This window comes from Lampris incognitus, chromosome 2, assembly GCF_029633865.1.
Source record: "Lampris incognitus isolate fLamInc1 chromosome 2, fLamInc1.hap2, whole genome shotgun sequence".
Lineage (NCBI taxonomy): Eukaryota > Metazoa > Chordata > Actinopteri > Lampriformes > Lampridae > Lampris > Lampris incognitus.
In genome coordinates, this window is record NC_079212.1 from 116,415,519 (window position 1) to 116,436,303 (window position 20,785).

Below are 20,785 nucleotides of genomic sequence, written 5' to 3' on the forward strand. Positions count from 1 at the left end.
ACACGATGCTCAATTGGTACTAAGGGGCCCAAAGTGTGCCAAGAAAATATCCCCCACACCATTACACCACCACAACCAGCCTGAACCGTTGATACAAGGCAGGATGGATCCATGCTTTCATGTTGTTGACGCCAAATTCTGACCCTACCATCCGAATGTCGCAGCAGAAATCGAGACTCATCAGACCAGGCAACGTTTTTCCAATCTTCTATTGTCCAATTTTGGTGAGCCTGTGTGAATTGTAGCCTCAGTTTCCTGTTCTTAGCTGACAGGAGTGGCACCCGGTGTGGTCTTCTGCTGCTGTAGCCCATCTGCCTCAAGGTTCGACGTGTTGTGCGTTCAGAGATGCTCTTCTGCATACCTCGGTTGTAATGAGTGGTTATTTGAGTTACTGTTGCCTTTCTATCAGCTCGAACCAGTCTGGCCATTCTCCTCTGACCTCTGGCATCAACAAGGCATTTTCGCCCACAGAACTGCTGCTCACTGGATATTTTCTCTTTTTCGGACCATTCTCTGTAAACCCTAGAGATGGTTGTGCGTGAAAATCCCAGTAGATCAGCAGTTTCTGAAATACTCAGACCAGCCCGTCTGGCACCAACAACCATGCCACGTTCAAAGTCACTTAAATCACCTTTCTTCCCCATTCTGATGCTCGGTTTGAACTGCAGCAGATCGTCTTGACCATGTCTACATGCCTAAATGCATTGAGTTGCTGTGATGTGATTGGCTGATTAGAAATTTGTGTTAACGAGCAGTTGGACAAGTGTGCCTAATAAAGTGGCCGGTGAGTGTATATACCACTGAGAAAAAATGATAATGTGTGATCAGGTGCGGGTCTCTAAATCGGAGAAAACAAATCCTACAGCTGGGCGAATTTGGATGACGTCAGAGCCGATCCGCACATCACTGCTACTCACATTTATTTAGAATTAAAAACTCATCTACAATGGCAAGAAATTAAGTTGCTTCAAGAACATCCTGTCACTGCTTGAACATCTTTTTTTTTTAATCCCCCCCCTTTTCCCCCCCAATTGTATCTGGCCAATTACCCCTCTTCCAAGCTGACACTGTCACTGCTCCACCCCCTCTGTCGATCCAGGGAGGGCTGCAGACTACCCCATGCCTCCTCCGATACATGTGGGGTCGCCAGCCGCTTCTTTTCACCTGACAGTGGGGAGTTTCACCAGGGGGATGTAGCACATGGAAGGATCATGCTATTCCCCGCAGTTCCCCCCAGCGCCGTGTATAGAGAGGATCGCCGGTTGGAATCCCCGTGTTACCTCTGGCTTGGTCGGGCGTCCCTACAGACACGATTGGCTGTGTCTGCGGGTGGGAAGCCAGATGTGGGTGTGTGTCCTGGTCACTGCACTAGAGCCTCCTCTGGTCAGTTGTGATGTCTGTTCGGGGGGGAGGGGGAACTGGGGGGAATAACATTATCCTACCATGTGCTATGTCTCCCTGGCAAAACTCCTCACTGTCAGGTGAAAAGAAGTGGCTGGCGCCTCCACATGTATCGGAGGAAGCATGTGGTAGTCTGCAGCCCTCCCTGGATCGGCAGAGGGGGTGGAGCAGCAACCGGGACGACTCAGAAAATAGGATAATTGGCCAAGTACAATTAGGGAGAAAAAAAAGAAAGACAATTAAATCGTTAATCAAGAATCAGGAACACTTTGTCATTTCACGTCATGCAGTTGCGTACATGAAATGAAACAAAATGCAGTTTCCCCCAGCCCACAGCAGTACAACACAAAGACAAAAACACATACAAAAACCCCAAGAACACACATATCCAAACTAACACATATATCCAAACTAAACAAAAAAAATCCTTGTCCAAGGGAACAAACGCCAGCCAGGATGACTGTCGGAACCGCCAGTCTGCATGGGTTAGCAGTTAGCTTAGCCGGCCCTGCTTCCCCTCGGGCGCAGCTTCAGGCAGGGGCCATGGTCCCCAGGCCCACCAGATGAAGCAGACCAAGCTGTCCCAGTCAGACACCCTTGACACACCTCCCCGCACTCCTCATGATGACATCAAAAACACTACAGTCAACGCCAGGTGAGGCCGCCGCCAGACCGCCCTCGGTGTTATCGGAATTGCCAGTCTGCATGGGCTAGCAGTTAGCTTAGCTCACCCTGCTCTCCCAGCTGATCCAGCGCCAGCTCTCCCGGCCATCAAACGAAAACAAAACTTAGATGCAGACGTGGACAATGACCCTGGATGGACAGTACTGGAGCAATTATTTGTATGACAATTAATCTTCAACTAAAATTTCATGATCGTGAGAGCCCTAACTACTACTACTACTTTCGGCTGCTCCCATTAGGGGCTGCCACAGTGGATCATCTGTTTCCATCTCTTCCTGCCCTCTGCATCTTCCTCTGTCACACCCGCCACCTGCATGTCCTCTCTCACCACAGCCATAAACCTCCTCTTTGGCCTTCCTCTTTTCCTCTTCCCTGGCAGCTCCATATTCAGCATCCTTCTCCCAATATACCCAGCATCTCTCCTCCACACATGTCCAAGCCATCTCAATCTTGCCTTGCTTGCTTTATCTCCAAACCGTCCAACCACTGAGGATACACAAGCCAGTGCATTCTTAGGGCTGGTCCCAAGCCTGGATATACAGGCGTAACTTATGGGGGGTCAGGGGGGACATGTCCCCCTCAATATTTAGAAGAGGTGAATTTGTCCCCCCCAAAAATATATAATATTGTAGTGGTTATAGGGATACATAATTCCCCTCATTGAGCTAGTAGGAACGTTGGTTTACCGCTGCTGTTTTCTCGGTTCGGGTTTACCGTGATACACTTCCGCTGCGCGGGTTTTTGTGTTGTTGTTGTAATGGTGAATGAATAAATGGTGCACGTTGTGTAGCCGAAAGAGAAAGTTGTCACGACTCCTGCTTGAGCTCCTCTACACTGGTGACCCAGACGTTTGTCTCTTGGTAGTTATCAGAGACAATCTTTCAGACGAACATGGTTGACGAAATCAACGCGGTTTCTCTCAAATTGCCAGAGTTCTGGGAGTCATCGGCAATGACATGGTTCGCCCAGGCGGAAGCGCAGTTTGCAATCCGCAAAATAACAGATGATGCTACTAAATACTACTACGTGGTATCGGCGCTCGGGTGTTCGACTGCAACTAGAGTGGTGAGTCTCCTTACAAATCCTCCGGCGGCAGACAAATACAAGGGGCTCAAAGATCACCTCTTGAAGATTTTTGAACTTTCCGACGCTGAGAGGGCCCACCGTCTCTTTTCTCTGCAAGGCTTGGGTGACAGCAAGCCATCCGAGCTCATGGACAAAATGCTGAATCTGCTTGGACCGGCGCACACACCGGATTTCCTCTTTGTCCAACTGTTTCTGTGACAACTGCCTGCTCAGGTGCGGATCGCTTTGGCTAACACCAGCATTACCGATTGCCGCAAGCTAGCTGAAGAAGCTGACAAGTTCTTCCTGGCCAGCCAACAGCAGCACTGCGCGTCCGCGCTCACCCCTGCCTACCCCCACATGCCACGACCTGGTGACTCCATGGTGGTCACCGCGGCAACCCCCGGTCGGAGACAGGAGCCCGGCCTGTGCTTTTACCATGCAAAGTTCGGGGCCAAGGCGAAAAAGTGCAACTCCCTGTGCAATTTCAGCTCGTCGAGAAACGCCAAGGCCGGCGCTCACTAGTGGCCATGGGCGTCGGCGTGGAGGACAACAGGCTACTTTTCCTGCAAGACTCCATCTCGGGGCGGCGTTTCCTATACGACACTGGGGCACAGAGGAGTGTCGTACCTGCATCGAGTGTGGACGCCCTGTCGGGCGCTCACGGCCCTCCCATGGAAGCTGCTAACGGAAGCTCTATCTGTACGTACAGCATGAGGCACATTGACATGTGTTTTAACGGACAGCTGTTCAGCTGGGATTTTGTCAGCACCGACGTGGCATTTCCCCTCCTCGGTGCAGATTTCCTTTGTGCTCATGGGCTGCTGGTGGACGTCAGGAATCGACACCTGATTGACGCCATCACCTTCGCTTCACACGTGTGTGCACTCAGCAATACAGGCTCCGTCAGGCTGTACAGCATGCTCTCCAACGAGGACGTGTTTCTCCATCTTCTCTCTGAGTTCCCTGACCTCACTCAGCTCACATTCTCGTCATCTATGACCAAACATGGGGTTGAGCACCACATTGTCACCACTGACTCGCCAGTGCACACCCGAGCTCGGCGCCTCGACCCGACAAAGCTCTCTGTCGCCAAGGCGGAGTTTGAGAACATGGAGGGCCTCGGCATCATCCGTCGCTCCAGCAGCCCGTGGGCTTCACCCCTCCACATAGTGCCTAAGCCTGGCGGTGGGTGGCGTCCATGTGGTGACTACCGTCGGCTCAGTGACGCAACAACACTGGACCGCTACCCGGTCCCTCACATCCAAGATTTCTCTGTCCACCTGGCTGGGAAAGTGATCTTTTCCAAGGTGGACCTCGTCCGTGGATGCCACCAGGTGCCCGTCCATCCCGCTGATGTCCCCAAATGGCTGTGACAACTCCATTCGGACTGTTCGAGTTCCTGCGCATGCCGTTTGGGCTCAAGAACGTCGCGCAGTCCTCCCAACGCCTCATGGACTCAATGCTGCGGGACCTGCCTTTCCTCTTTGTGTACCTGGATGACATCCTGGTCGCTAGCGCCTCCGTGTCCGAGCACTTGTCCCACCTCAGAGCCCTTTTTGAGAGGCTCAGCCTGCACGGGCTGATAGTTAACCCGGCCAAATGCCAGTTTGGTCTGAGCAACATCGACTTCCTGGGCCACCGGGTCACCAAGGACGGGGTGGCCCCCATTCCATCTAAGGTGGAGGCCGTCGCAGACTTTCCACGCCCACACACGGCCCAGTCCCTCCGGGAGTTCATTGGCATGGTGTCCTTCTACCATCGGTTCATCCCCCAGGCTGCCGATCTCCTCCACCCCCTATATGAGGCTCTGAAGGGCACAGCCCCCAAACACGCCGTGGACTGGTCTGCAGAGAGGGACAAGGCTTTTAAGGATGTGAAGGCCGCCCTGGCTGATGCGGTGATGCTGGCACACCCTGTGTCTGGAGTGCCCATCGCCATCACGACGGATGCTTCGGACTACGCCGTTGGGGCAGTTTATGAGCAGTGGGTGAGCGGCGCGTGGCAGCCGCTTGCCTTCTTCAGCCGGCAGTTGAACCTGAGAGAGCGCAAATACAGCACCTTTGATCGTGAGCTGCTTGGCCTTTTCCTCGCTGTTAGGCACTTTTGTTTCCTACTGGAGGGCCGTCAGTTCACGGCTTTCGTCGATCACAAACTGCTGGTGTTCGCGATGGCCAAGGTGGCAGCGCCGTGGTCAGCCCGCCAGCAGCGACAGTTGGCCTACATCTCAGAGTTTACCACTGACTTGAGGCATGTCGCTGGGAAGTCCAACTCGGACGCCGACTGTCTCTCCTGGGCCATCGCTGGTGCCGCCCATTTGGGACTCGACTACAGCCAGATGGTGGCTGACCAGGCCGCCGACCCAGGAGTGCAGGCATGCAGGACCGCCGTCACAGGGCTGCAGTTGGAGGATGTGGCTTTCGACGACGCCGGCACCACGCTCCTGTGCGACGTCTCTACGGGTCAGCCCCAACCCGTCGTTCCGACTGCTTGGAGGCGGCAGGTCTTTGACGCAGTCCATGGCCTGTCTCACCCTGGCAGCAAGCCTTCACAGAGGTTGGTGGCAGCAAAGTTTGTCTGGCATGGACTCAAAAAGGATGTGAGGGACTGGGCTGACACCTGTGTGGAGTGCCAATGCTCCAAAGTGCTCCGGCACGTCAAAGCACCCCTGATACCTTTCACGGTACCTGAGAGGAGGTTCGACCACGTGAATGTGGACCTGGTAGGCCCCCTACCCCCCTCCCATGGTTTCACATACCTGCTCACCATGGTCGACAGGACCACGCGATGGCCAGAGGCCATCCCTCTTTCATCCACGACAGCGCCTGAGGTTGCCCAAGCGTTCATCGGAACCTGGGTCGCCCGCTTTGGCACCCCATCTGACCTCTCCTTGGACAGAGGGCCGCAATTCACATCAGCCCTGTGGGAGGAGATCACCGCGGGTTTAGGGGTGAGGCTCCATCGCACCACAGCGTATCACCCTCAAGCTAATGGATTGGTCGAGAGGTTCCATCGCTCGATGAAGGCCGCATTGTGGGCTACCCTCAAGGACGACCGCTGGGTCGACAAACTGCCTTGGGTCATGCTTGGGCTCAGGACGGCCCCCAAGGAGGACCTCCAGTCCTCATCCGCCGAACTGGTCTACGGACAGCCACTTCGGGTCCCGGGGGATTTCCTTCCCACCGCCACAGCTCCCTGGTCCGCCAGCTGCCAAAGGACTGTGCTGCAGGAGGAAGACAGGGCTTTTGCACCGGTCCCCACTTCTCAGCATGGCAGCTCTCAGTACTATGTCCCCACGGAGCTGCAGTTGGCGGAGTATGTTTTCATCCATCAAAGCGCGCACCGCGGTCCCCTGCAGCCACCCTACGACGGCCCATTTCGGGTATGGCACACTGGAGATAAGCACTTTGTGGTGGAGGTTGGCAGCAGGCAGGAGCGGGTTTCTGTGGACCGCCTCAAGCCTGCTCACCTGGACTTAGACCGCCCTGTTGGTCTGGCCCTGCCCCCACGGCGGGGGCGCCCCCTGGCCCTGCCATCTCCCCCGGCGAGCCGCCCCCCTGCTTCCCCAGCCCCTCCCTTTCCCCGGTCCAGCTGTGAGGACTCTGCTGCTTTGCCTGCGGTTAACCAGCCCCCAGCTCCTGTTCAGCGGAGCCGTGGGGGCAGAGAGATCTGCCCCCCTCGCCACACTGACTTTTCGTATTAAGGCGAATTCTGAGGGGACGTGTGTAGTGGTTATAGGGATACATAATTCCCCCCATTGAGCTAGTAGGAACGTTGGTTTACCGCTGCTGTTTTCTCGGTTCGGGTTTACTGTGATACACTTCTGCTGCGTGGGTTTTTGTGTTGTTGTTGTAATGGTGAAGGAATAAATGGTGCACGTTGTGTAGCCGAAAGAGAAAGTTGTCACAACTCCTGCTTGAGCTCCTCTACAATATCATGAGATAATGTTATCTCCCTCGCCAAAAAAGGTAAAATAACAACACAGACAGTCGAACTACTTAAAATGTCATTCATACTTGTTTTCCAACGATTTCATATACCCCTATGCTTGGACCATACCATTTTAACCTTGCCACTGGGATTGCTGACCTCGTTGCTGTCTTGCAGTTGCTCCTGACAACCAGGAGACCGGAGCATGAATGATCGTGTAAGCAAGTGTAAGTAACATAGCTAACCAGCTTGCTTGTCTAGCCCAGTACACCACCCTTTCTTACGTTTGGGGTTTCTGAGTTAGATTTTCTTAAGTAGTATTTCCGGATGAATGATAGCCTTATCTAGTTTATAACTTGTGTTTGGGGTTATCAGTTCAGACCCCCTCACGAACTAGCTAGCTAGCGCTTGCTAACAGTAGCCCCTAGACGTTTATGTTAGCTTAAATGAACTTGAACTGATAATTTCGGGCACATGAGATAACATAATAGGTACATCTACAAACCAATTTGTGCCAAGGGTATTGTATTAGTTCAAATGCATCTACTACTTTCATTCACAGAGTCAACATGAGCAAGAGGAAAGTAACAGAAGATATCCGGTGCTTTTTTGGTGCAAAAAAGAGAGTAAGATGAGAGAATTACCTAGAAAGTTGGTTTCTTTTACATAAATAAGACATTTCCACAATAAATTGATGTAGAAAAAGAGCAAATTGGTGCATACAAATTCACCAGAATGCAGGAAATTAAATGTGTGATGCTCAAAATTTCCAGGGGGAGGACCCCCTGACCCCCCCTCCAATGTTCAAGTGAAACTTACGCTACTGCCTGGATAAATGGGGAGGGTTGCGTTAGGAAGCGCATCCGGCGTAAAATCTTTGCCAAATCAAATATGCGGATCATAAATCAGATTTCCATACCAGATCACTCGAGGCCCGGGTTACCATTTACTCTATTCTCCTATTTGTCGCAACACAACATGCAACGTATTGATCAATAACAAAACATTATTTCATTCTCTCTCTTCATTGTACTTGTTCAATGCTTCAAGGACTTTGCTATAAGTTAGAAAAATTGTCCATCCAGTTGTGCAGGAACTGTGCTTCCTCCAAGACAATACGGGAAAAAAAAGTGGTGCAAGGGGCACCAAACCCCACCCTTTGTCAACAATAAGTCTTTAAATGGCTGTTCAATGGCTATCTGCAGTTGTTTATGAGTTTCAGTGTTTTGAAATCCCATATCTTTGACTTTTAAAGGTGACTCAACATCAGAGGTCGTGGTGCCAAATGAGAGCCAATGTATAACTTGCTACTGTATCTGTCAGTAAAAGTAAATGGCTTTCTGCAGCCATTTGTCTTTTATACTAGAATATGTGTTTCTGACTATTGACATTGACCCCCCCCCCTACACCTCAGACTCTTGGAAACAGAAAAAATGAATTTTGGCCCAAGTTTGAAGTAAACCGGACATTTCTTTTTTGTAAACATTTATTTCTAGTTTTTCCCCTTATCCCACCCGATTAACCCAATGGCATATGGCTGGAACTCTTGTCAAATAACTGCCCTGGCTCACGTTTCCACAGGAAGGAGATAGTCGTAACACCAGCTTCCTTCAAACTCGTGTCGGCTGCTCTCGCCATTTTACACGCTGAAGCCTCGCATGGATTGCATTACCCTCAGGCCGCGAAGGAGATGTAGGGCGAATGCTTTTGGTTGCTTGGCTGCAGGCGCCCGGGTGGGCCAGAGGGGTCACTGGAGAACAACGAGTCCCCGAACACTACACCGATCTACACCCACTATCCATCGGGTAAGGGTGGCCTAATGAATGCCTTACCCCGTGGATGCTCTGGCCGTGACCTGTTACGGCGAGTCTGGGATACTAACCTCCCAGCCACATGACGAGCAGGTTGCAAGAACGGCGGGTTATTCCGCTCGGCCATCAGAGCGGCGAAGTAAACCGGACATTTCTTGATCAACTAATGGCAATTTCTTTTCTCCCTCTTTCTTGGTGCCATTGTCCATGATCCAATTTTTTTGGAAGTGGTGCCTGAAACACCTCTTCTTTGCACTGTTATGACCATACTTACTCCTTCCACCCGGTGGTATGGTCCGGCAGAGTTTTCCGGGTCCAGCAGAACTCCATTGAGTGCCCAGGTGAAGGTCAAGTCCATGGTGGGGTCATGGGAGGCATGGCACTGCAGTGTGACATTCTCCCCCTGGTTGATGTCAGCATTGGAAGGCGCCAGGGTTATCTTGGTGGCATCTGAATAGGAGAACATGAAGAGAAAGAGAGTCTGTAAGATTGTGTGTGTGTGTGTGTGTGCATGCTTACTGTATTCAAGTGCATGTGTTAGTATGTGTGCGCCTATACCTCTCACAGACAAGTGTCCAGTGCTATTGGCTTTGCCCAGGTAGTTTTCAGCAAAGCACGTGTATTTCCCTTCATCTGCCCTGCTGATGTTATGAATCCAAAGGATTCCATTTGGAGTTACAGTCGCCCTGTGCGAGAGAAGGTTGCTGAACGTCGAAAACCACTCCAAATTTCCAAATTCAATATTCCCACCACATGGTTTCAAAGAGATTTAACCAGTAACATTTCACATAAAAGCTGCTTTATGAAACATAACAGCTTGCACATAACAGCATATAACACATTTGGAAGAGAGTGCCATTTCATTTTTTATGGCACTCTATTCTAATTTTCAAGATATGAGCCATCTGGTAATGGCAATTTCAGCTGAATATATGCCTAAACCAGTTTGTGCCATCTTGCTTTAAATACCACAACTTTGTAATGCTTCTAATTTGGGGTTTGAGTTAAATGATAAAGCTCTTGAAGAACCCTTTAGTCTTCTATCAAATGAACACAGAGGACTGACTGTTTTTTCAATACGATTTTTTCAAACTTTTTCCAGGGCCTAGAAATCATAGTTTTTAGACTGATTGACTTTTCTAGAGTCTACATGACCACGAACGCTGTATTTACCTGCTGCTGTTGGTAAGGAGCTCAGTGCCGCGGCTCCAGAACAAGGTGGGCTTTGGCGCCCCCTGGGGGCGACACTCCATCTTCACCTGACCGCCTCTGGCTGCAGGGACCAACTTCCGCACGGGGTTCAGCCTGAAGTCTGGGGCCAGAACTGGACGGATGGGACAGCAGAGAGACAAAGTAAGGGCAGAAATGAATGAGATGGAAGGAGAGAAGACACAACAGTCAAAGGAAATAAAAGATATGTAGCACATCCATGTACATAGCTAAGAACTGAATCCTATAAGGAGTTCATCTTTCATGGAGAAGTTAACAAAGTGAGTGTTAATTTTTTTTCCTAAAATAGAATATAAATAATAGAGTACAAAGCAAGAGATGCAAAAACATGTTTCAAGTGAATCTTTTAACCAGTGTTTCCCTCATGTCCACACTTATCCTGAAAAACAGGAAAACACTGTTTTCATGTTGAAAACAGGTCCACACTAGTGTTTTCAGATCATTTTGGAAAAGTTCACCATCCACACTGAAATGCCAAAACAATAGAAACTCTTCTAATGGGTATGTGAAGGCCAATAGAGGGCTACAGCCTCGATCACATGACAATCACATGTCAGTATTTTCAAAAAGCTTTGTTTTCCACATCGTTACTAAAACGTGCAGCCGACATTTTCAAATCGATTCCCTTTGGAGCGCGCTTTTGAAAAAATGTGTTTTGGGTGGTCAAAAAACACCAGCTTATTCTGGATGGAAGGCCAAAAGAGAGAGAAAAAAAAGGTTTTCAAATGTATCCGTTAGTGTGGACATTGCCTTTCTTCGTTTTCTTATCTTTCTTTGTTAAGTCTTGCTCTCCAACCTTGGACTCTAAGCTCAGCATTGGAGTAGATTGTGCCGTGTTTGTTCTCAGCCACACACTGGTACATCCCAGAATCCACTATGGTCAGGTTATTTATCTTCAGACGCCCCCCGTTTACCTCCACCCGGTCCTGGGGAATGGAGAGGCAGAAGGCATCAAAAAGAAGAGGCAGAAACAGGAGAAGTTATTGAAGAGGAAAATGAGGGAAGAGATGGATTGAAAGGAAGCAGCGGGTGCAGCAATGGAGAGGACGGGAAGCAAGGACGGACGGTAAAGTGAGAGGAGACAAGATCTTAAGAGTCAGAAATGTATTGATGTGAGAAACTTGGTGTTTCTTAGAGAGAATGAATTACAGTTGAGAAATGGATGAACAATGACAGCAATTGTGTAAGGAGTTACGAAGTAGCAATAAACTGTGTGTACATAGACATAGTTAGACAGGGTATGTGTCAACACACTTTTGTTTTTGCATTAAGGGGGTAATTCATATGCGATCAGGGTTCCTGTGTGGAAAACCTGGAAATTTATAGTTTTCCAGTCATGGAAAACACCTGGAAAACGACATGATCGATCAAAAGTCCTGGAAATATTATTGATGTTGAAAATTGTTGTTAGGTTATAAAATTATATACCCACTGACATGGCATATTTCTAGTGTAATTTTTAGTGGAGATTGCATATTTTCAGTCATGTTTTTAGATACTGAGTTTACATATTAGTGCTTGGGGTTTGGGCGGTATGTATGGTGAAGAAAATTTGACCATATTACACCAATTCTTGCCATTCTTGCCTTCCTTCATTGGCTTCCAAACCATGTTAGATCAGACTTCAAAATGCTTCTGCTGACTTACAAAATCCTAAATGGGCTTGCCCCATCATACCTGTCTGATCTCCTTAACTGTACATTCCATCTTGAGCTCTTCGCTCTCAAAATACAGGGCTCCTGTGTGTATCCAAAGTTAAAAAGAAGTCAGCTGGTGGCAAGGCCTTTTCTTGTGGAATAACCTGCCTGCTGCCATCAGACAATCAGAGTCTGTTGAGTCCTTTAAATCCAAACTTACAGCTCGTCTTTTTGCCTTGGCCTACAATTGGTTGCCTTTAAGTTGAGTACTTCACGACCTGTACTGCATGGCGGGTCGGTTTCTGTCTCAATGGATTTACCGAACACTGTTTTGCCGATTATAGCATATATATAGATTATTGCAACTTTTTCTCTTCTCTCACATGTCTTTTCTCTCTCTCTGAATGATGTCCTCTCTTTTCTCTTCTCCTGCATATGTGAATGGTGTGATGTGAGTTTCCACTGTGTGCATGTGTAGTCTGTCCTCCTCCCGAGTTTCCATGGTGACAGTTGTCACCACCTGGACACTGCTTGGAATCCTTCTCATCACATTTTCTTTTTATATATCTTATAAATCCAAATAATTTTGTTATCCTGTTTCAATGTTGTATCATTCTCTCACTCTGATATGTGACTAATGTTTTTCTTGTCTCTTCTCCCGTGTATGTGAATGGTGTGATGTGAGTCTCCCCTGTGTGCATGTGTAGTCTGTTTTCCTGTCAGCTCTACATGGTGATGCTGGTCACGTGGCTCAGATCCTGGGCTGTACCGGTAGCATCTGGACACTGCTTGGCATCCTCATCATATTCTTCATATATCTTATAATTCCATTATAATTCTGTCATCCCCTTTCAATGTTGTATTCTGTAAATTGTGTAAACACAACATCCATTGCAAGTCTGTCTGTCTTGGGTGAGAGATCACTCCTCTGTTGCTCTCCCTGAGGTTTCTTCCTATTTTTTCTCCTTGCTAAAGTTTTTTTTTTTTTTAGGGAGTTGTTCCTTATCTGATGCAAGGGTCTAAGGACAGAATGTTGTGTTGCTGTAAAGCCAAGGCAAATTTGTAATGTTTGATATTGGACTATACAAATAAAATTGACTTGACGTGACTTGACTTGACATTCAGTGAGCAGCTAGAAGTTATAAAGTCCATTAAGAGACTGTTGAGGCCTCCCCTGATAGCTAACACTGAATAATATAACCATCTGTGAGCAACAGCTGTCTTGATGTGTTACCTGTGTGCTGAGGGGCTGTCCATTGCGTAGCCAGCGTATTGAGGGCCGTGGTTTGCCCGCCGCCACACAGCTCCAATGAAGATCTGAGCTGATATCCACCGCTGAGTCAGTAATCACCTCCAGCCATTCCGGCTGGGCTGTGGGATTAGAAGGAGGGGGTGGGGATGGGGAGGCAATAATGTAGTCAATATGTGAACATAAATAAATCTTATAATCCCCCAGATTTGCTGGAGGTCTGTGGTGGGGGTTTTTTGGGGAGGTTTTTTTAAGCCGTTGTGTACATTAAAAAAAGCGATAAATTTGATTTACTCATCACTTGCGCTTGCTTGCGTTACAGCTTTGCCTTCTTCAACTGTTGTGGACACAGAGCCACAGGCATTTTAATATTTTGACTCAACTGATATCTGCTTTCAATTTCACCCTGTATTGGATACGTTTTTTTTTTTTATGGCCAGTGGAAGCATGTTTAAATTTAGACACAAACATAGCTGTTTTTATTTTGGGCAGAAAGAGATAAAGATGTTGCTAAATTTGCATCTCTTTGAGAAAATGAGACACTCCTCCAACTGTCTGGTCGGGAGTTCCAATTCTGAGCAGAACTTCTGCCTTCTCTTCCTCAAGGTGACTCCATTTTTCCAGATAGAGTCCGTGCACATTCCCTCTATTTGAAAAGTAACTCCAGTGTTCTAATTAGCTAATCGTAGCGGAATTGTAGTGGGGATTATTTAACTGTCATCTGATAGTGAATTGTAAAAAAAAAAAAAACTGGCAAAATTTGCGCCATCCATCCATTATGCATCCATTAACTGAACCGCTTATCCTGCTGTCAGGGTCGTGGGGATGCTGGAACCTATTCCAGCAGTCATTGGGTGGCAGGCGGGGAGACACCCTGGACAGGCTGCCAGGCCATCACAGGGCTGACATACACACATTCATACATCGGGACAATTTAGTATGGCCGATTCACCTGTCCTACATGTCTTTGGGCTGTGGGAGGAAACCGGAGCTCCCAGAGGAAACCCATGCAGACATGGGGAGAACATCCTGGGCTCGAACCCAGGACCTTCTTGCTGTGAGGCAACCGCGCTAACCACTGTGCCACCATGCCGCTTATTTTTATTTCATTTATTTATCCCCCCCTTTTTTCTCCCCAATTGTACCTGTACAATTACCCCACTCTTCTGAGCCATCCCAGTCATTGTTCCACCCCCTCTGCTGATCCGGGGAGGTCTGCAGACTACACATGTCTCCTCAGATACATGTGGAGTCACCAGCCACTTCTTTTCAACTTACAGTGAGGAGTTTCGCCAGGGGGTTACACAGGGCATGTAAGGATCACGCTATTGCCCCCAGTTCCCCCTCCCCCCCGAACAGGCACCCCGACTGACCAGAGGAGGTGATATGCAGCGACCAGGACACATACCCACATCCGGCTGCCTACCCGCAGACACGGCCAATTGTGTCTGTAGGGACACCCGACCAAGGCGGAGGTAACATGGGGATTCGAACCGGCGAGCCCTGTGTTGGTAGGCAACGGAATAGACCGCTACGCTTCCCAGATGCCCTTGCACCAATTATTTTTTAAGGTTCAAAACTTTTTTGCGCTGTAGCACTTTATAATAAGACATGCAGTACTTTAAAAAAGCGTATAATTTTATGTTTTTTTATAAATGGCAACTAACTACTCAATCGGTGGTTCGTAACTCATTTATTAATGTGTTGTAAATAGGTAATAAGACGTTATAAAGCATTAAGGCTTTTTGGGCTGCCAGGTTTGGAATCCACGTGGGGCGTGGTCTCCACAGCAATTCTCTCAGGAAACATGAGATTAGACGAAGATAGCTGAACCCTTGTATGGCAGCCTCACTTGCCACTACTGAAGCTAAACCTTAAATTTAACCATTGTTACCACTGTAACTGTAGTTGTTGTCAGTGCAAAAATTGACTTTTGAGTATATATTGCATAACATTTTCAAGTCATGATATTTGTAAGCTGTTAGCTGAGAATATGAAACGGCAGTCCACAGCGGATTGTGAGAATTCTGGCTTATAGGAATGCCCACCAGACTACGCGAGTGAAATGGGGTAATAGCGTTTCAGCCCCATTTGGGGTTAGCAATGGTGTCAGACAAGGGGGAATTCTGTCTCCAGTCTCTACAATCTATATATTGATGATTTGTCCAAGCAGTTGAAAGCCTGTAACACTGGGTGCATGATTGGTAATACCATGGTGAACGATATTATGTATGCAGATGACACTGTCATCCTTAGTCCCTGTAGCGCTGGTCTCCAGCAGCTCCTTGATATATGTTCTGTGTACAGTGTGGAGTATGATATCAAATACATTGCTAGTAAAAGTGTCGTCATGATCTGCAGAACCAAAGAGGCCAATTATCTAAAATTTCCTGATTTTAAATGGTCTGATAATAATCTTGGGGTATGTAATAAGGTGAAATATCTTGGACATTATATTACAGAACAAATGACAGACGATGGTATTTATAGGCAATGCCGCATGATGTATGCACAAGCAAACACTCTCTCACGCAAGTTTGGTATGTGTTCAGTTAGTGTGAAGATGTCTATTCAGAGCATATTGTATACCACTTTATACTGCACACCTGTGGTCAAACTACAAAAAAGCAAGCATACAGAGACTACAAGCAGCTTACAATGATGCAATGAATATACTATAAAAAAGACCTAGATGGTGTAATGGAAGTGAAATATTTGTGGCTGCAGGAGTCAATATCTTTCAGGCTGTTCTAAGAAATCATATGTATAAATTTATTTGCCAGCTCAATGACTCCGATAATGTAATCATCAAGGGTTTAACTAACATAAGATTCAGTGCCACACGCTACCAATCCCGGCAGTGGGACCATTGGTACAGCTGCCTTCTTATAAGACACTGGTTTGTTCCTTTTATGTTATTTTATTGTGTTTACTTTATGTATTGTCTAGAGTTTATCTTTTACCTATGGTTCTTATCTTTTTTTGGCTTTATTGTTTCTCTTGTTTTTTACCTTGTCTTTGTTTGTTACGGACCCTGAGTCTGCAATAAAGTTCTGAGTTGAGTTGAGTTGAGAGTTGAGTAAGATACTGTCTATGGAGACTCTCTGGTACTGATAAAAGTTGGGCTCCCAATGTGACATCCCAATAAGTCTTTTTTAATGATGCATTATAAGATCTTGTTACTGATTTAAAGCACATTATTAAATGAGTTATTAACCATTGACAAAGTAATTAGTAACCACCTACAAGCCCTTTATAAAGCATGCCTTATTGTTAAGTGATGGCATTTGAGCGTGTCTAGTAAATCTGGCGGAACATGTCTGTTTCGTCTTGTCTGTGCACCCACCCTGCACAGTGATGCGTCCCTGGTATGAATTGCTTCCCTCTGAGTTGTAGGCCTCACACTCATAGACTCCTTCGTCGTCGAAGGAGAGCTCAGGCAGGGTGAGGGTAGGGCTCTCTGCACTGGCCCCTGCCTTGGATGGCAGCAGGCCATCGATCTTTCTCCAACGCAGCTTAGGGACTGGACTGGTTGGCGAGAGCAGCCATGAAGAAGGAGGTTATGTGGACAGGGAACATAAGATGGGTGAGATATGAAGCAAACAAAGGGAATGTACCAAGATAGCAAAGGGGAAAAAGATGAAAAATGAATGGTAAAATTAGAGAAACATTTGAAAAAATGAGAATATAAGTTGTAAAGAAGAGAGGGGGGAAAGGAGATAGGAGGTAAAAGCGAAATACACGGACTAATATTACCAAACAAAGTTAGGGCACAGAGTCTCACCCCAAAATAACTTGACACATTTCAAGTTGCTGTGACAAGAAACTTACTTTCCATAAGCAAAGCACTCCAACTGAGTGGTGTGTCCTGCCAAGGCATAGGTCTCTGCTGGGAAGCGTACTTTGATGCTAGGAGCAGATTTCCTGGGATTTGCTGTTGGGGAACAAACATTTAAAGTTATCTATAATACTTCAGTCAAATTTCATATATAAACTGAGAACAAATGCAAAGAGCCTTGTATTTAAGCCTATAAATTTTCATATATATTTCACTTTGACATCATCACACGTTTCATTGAGACTGCCACATGACTCCAGGGAACTGAAATAAAAGCAGGGAGCAACTAAACTATCCATTCGATTCATGATGTTGCTGTGGTGAAGTACCAAGTGAAGGACCAGGGGGCAGGCATTTTGAAAGGCTGCTATAGGGCATTTTTGGGTCCACAGACATTATAGGATGTTGAATTTGACTGGCAAGCACTAGCTATGTTTCCATCTAATTTTTGAATAAAATTTTAAGCAAATAATGTATCCATAAAGTTGTTAGAATAAAGGTGCATTTCCAATCCTGTACATAGTTTTGTGTCCTAAGTTACGTATATATCCATACATATATATACATCAACATCCATGAGAAAGTGGACTACTTAAGATTAAGAAATAGCTGATCATGTGATTAACTTCTATTTGGATTTCTTTTTTTATTCGGCAAATACTCTCCCATCACAATTCAATTCAATTTATTGTCATTAAAAACAATTCATTGCATTTTTTAAGCAAAAAAAGAGTTTATCTGCCTCAAGTGAGCATATAAATTTCAATTCAAATTTTTGAGGCTTTATTTGATAATTGTTGTTTCCATGAAGCTTTTTTTTATTCAATACAACAAAATTTGCATAGGAACACTTGGATGGGAAACATGATACTAAGAGGGGTCCCTTTTGAGCCACATCACTATCATCCCCTTGTGGCTGTTTTCATTGTGGTACTTCAACCCTCTTGAGAATCACTGATCCCCTGCATGAACTCTCATCACATTCATCGCATTGCTTGTGTGGAGTCACACAACTGTAGAAACACAACTACACATGCACACATCTACATTGGCAAAGACAAACTCCCTCCAGTACCGTCAGGCTGTACGGTGAGCTGGTTGGCCATGCTGAAGGTGCTCTTGATGCTAACATCCATGTTGATCGTGGTGAAACAGAAGTAGTTTCCTGTGTCATTAGGCTCTGCTTTGGCCAGGTAAAGGTTCCCTGTTATCTGAGAGACAAACCACCTGCTGTTGTCTGGCTTGATGATACTGGGAAATTCATTGAGGTACCAGCGATAGTACAGCGCTATAGTAGGAAAAAGACACCAAAGAGTTAGAGTGACTCCTATCAAGTGCTCAGGCAATAAAAAAAAAAAAAACCCCAACTTACTGTATTGGTTTGTAAAGTACGGAGCTTTGTATATAAATCTACAATTGTAGATTGTTTTGTGAGAATATCTAACAAATGAGTCTGCAAAAATGTTATTTAAACATGTAATTTATTTGCACACTGAGTCTTAAATCTTATTTTAAACCTTGTTTACCATGACGTAAGTGACTTCTTTCCTTAAGACAAGTTCTGTTTTTGAGGAAAGGGATTGTAAGTTTTGAACAGCCCTATTTGAAATTCCAATTCGATTTTTAGTTCTACAAATCTTTACGACCTTCATTGAAGCTCTATATAATTTCATAATACTGCATTTTTCAGTTTTGATTGACTCAAACTAACTGCCATGTTAAATGCAACAAGTAGCATCACTTTTGCAAGTACATCGACTGTAACATTCAATATTTGCCATGTATTTGTAACAACTGTGGGAGAATTATGAACTGCAGACAATCAAAGCCTTCCAAATGAATACCAAATACCGACTAACATTAGTGTCAGGCAGTAGGCTGTTCATTTGTTTGGCAATTCTTGTTTTATTTCTACCCATCATGTATGGGCACAGCTCTCAGCAGGGTGTACCTGGGTAGTGGGGAGGGGGCTGGCAGGCCAGAAAGGTCCCTACACCCTCATAAGCCGTCTGAGGACTCCTGTTGTCTGAAGGGAAGTCATGGAGGTCTGGGGAGAGAAAACAAGTTTTGAAGCGAAGAAAAGAAAGGATTGGGGAATGGTCCATTGGGGAACTATTTCCCAATCCTCTGTGACTAGTACACATGACCATTGTAACTCTAGCTAATGGTCATGGAAATTTGCATATGAAACCGATCGTTGGTTTCGGTCGTTATACCACTGTACTGTTTATAAGGGTAGGGATACCTGCAGTCAGTTGAGAGACTGAAGAGGTCACTGAGATAAGTGATGAAACGCTTCTCTCTCAATAAACGTTGTGTTCGGATGAACTGATTCACCTTTCTGGTGTTTGTGATATTACTGTCTAAATAGCTGAAGTGATTGAAAGGAATCAGCAACAAAGGGCAAAAACGACTAAGTGAATTCACAGAACCGTCAGAGTCAAACAACAGCTCGATATTCTCTGTTGCTAACAAAGAAACAAAATGAAAACAACCTACTCAGGCATCTCAAAAAAGTCAAAAGGTGGAAGGATAGGAATAATGCCATGGCACACTCACAACCAAATTTGACGTTAGCGGCTTGACTGATGATAGTCCCACAGCGGTTGACGGCTAGACATTGGTACGACCCGGCATCTCGATCAGACTGAGGGCTGCTGATCACCAGGTTGCCCGCCACCAGTATGTAGCGAGGGTCCATGCCGAGTGGGACCTCCGTACCATTCACACGCCATCTGGAGAAAAAAGCAGTAGGGTGAGGTCCTTGAAAAGAACAGGTAGCAGGAGTTGTATATTACTTACCCTGGAACAACTGTTGTTATTGAAATATGTGCAATCCCATTTTTGTGTGTACATATATGCACATGTATGTTCATGAATTGGTTTCTTTTGTGTGTGTGTGTGTGTGTCTGTGGATGTTCCCACCTGTACGAAGCAGCTGGGCTGGCTCTGGCCTGACAGTTGAGCGTGACCTTGCCATCAGTCAGGCCTTCTGGGTAAATTAAACTGGTTGGCTGCTCTTCAAACACCGGCCCACTGTCATGACCTGACACACACACATCCCCACCTGGCAACACACAACAAAAGTCAATCACAGGTCATTTCACTGGCCATCATACCTCTACCAGATGTTTCACCAGTTTGCATTACTTAGATGTTTGTGAATACTAAAACCCAGAAATGTCTCTTTTTTGTAATAACCTATGATCACTGGGATCATATGACAAAACGGGCCAATAATTACATTTTGGTTTAATGTAATGCAAGCAAAGCTCATAAAGTAAGTTTAGGGGTCACCAGATCTTCAAAAGTAAAAAGTTTAAAAAAAAGGAGAAAAAAAACATGTATTTTTTTTCTTATAAGAATCTTTAAACACCTTGATCATTCTGTATGGGCTGAAATTGCTTAATGTTGACATCAGTGGATGTAATTGGATGTCATTAGATGCTACTGTGCCGCATTCAGAAAGACTATATCTGTACATCCACCACCAACACTGGCACAGGATTTTTTGTCATCTATGACGTATCACAACTAACTTTAGTGAGAGGACACATGTGAAATGCCTCATGTCTTTGTAGCATAAAAAAGTGTTCAAGTTCTGTAGGAAACTCCACTCTGACCATTGACCTGCTATACATGAATACCACATCACAAATGACATGAAATACATTACATATGACGTGGCTGTGTTCCTTTTTTCATTTGATCTTAAGATGGCAACACAGAATGATGACAGTGTTGAATTCAGAGTTATAGCAAATGTATTCTAGAAGGCTTGCTCACATGGAGTCACACCCTCCCTGACGCCAATAGAGAAGCCAGTGTAAAGCTTTGAAAGATAGCTCTAACTGCAGTGTGTGTGTGTGTGTGTGTGTGTGTGTGTGTGTGTGTGTGTGTGTGTGTGTGTGTGTGTGTGTGTGTGTGTGTGTGTGTGTGA

General features: G+C 46.2%; 1 protein-coding gene across 1 annotated transcript in view; it reads right to left on the minus strand.

The window, feature by feature from the left end:
- The window catches only part of cntn2 (contactin 2), an 87,461-nt gene that overhangs the window by 15,291 nt on the left and 51,385 nt on the right, over nucleotides 1-20,785 (minus strand). Inside the window, exons 3-14 of the mRNA XM_056272759.1 lie at nucleotides 19,771-19,912; nucleotides 19,405-19,580; nucleotides 18,797-18,892; nucleotides 17,934-18,133; nucleotides 17,879-17,888; nucleotides 16,839-16,941; nucleotides 16,354-16,535; nucleotides 12,993-13,129; nucleotides 10,918-11,047; nucleotides 10,065-10,215; nucleotides 9,450-9,577; nucleotides 9,166-9,341 (exon numbers count right to left, since the gene is read on the minus strand). Of these exons, the coding sequence (XP_056128734.1) occupies nucleotides 9,166-9,341; nucleotides 9,450-9,577; nucleotides 10,065-10,215; nucleotides 10,918-11,047; nucleotides 12,993-13,129; nucleotides 16,354-16,535; nucleotides 16,839-16,941; nucleotides 17,879-17,888; nucleotides 17,934-18,133; nucleotides 18,797-18,892; nucleotides 19,405-19,580; nucleotides 19,771-19,912 (1,631 nt within the window). The remainder of the gene's footprint in view (nucleotides 1-9,165; nucleotides 9,342-9,449; nucleotides 9,578-10,064; nucleotides 10,216-10,917; nucleotides 11,048-12,992; nucleotides 13,130-16,353; nucleotides 16,536-16,838; nucleotides 16,942-17,878; nucleotides 17,889-17,933; nucleotides 18,134-18,796; nucleotides 18,893-19,404; nucleotides 19,581-19,770; nucleotides 19,913-20,785) is intronic.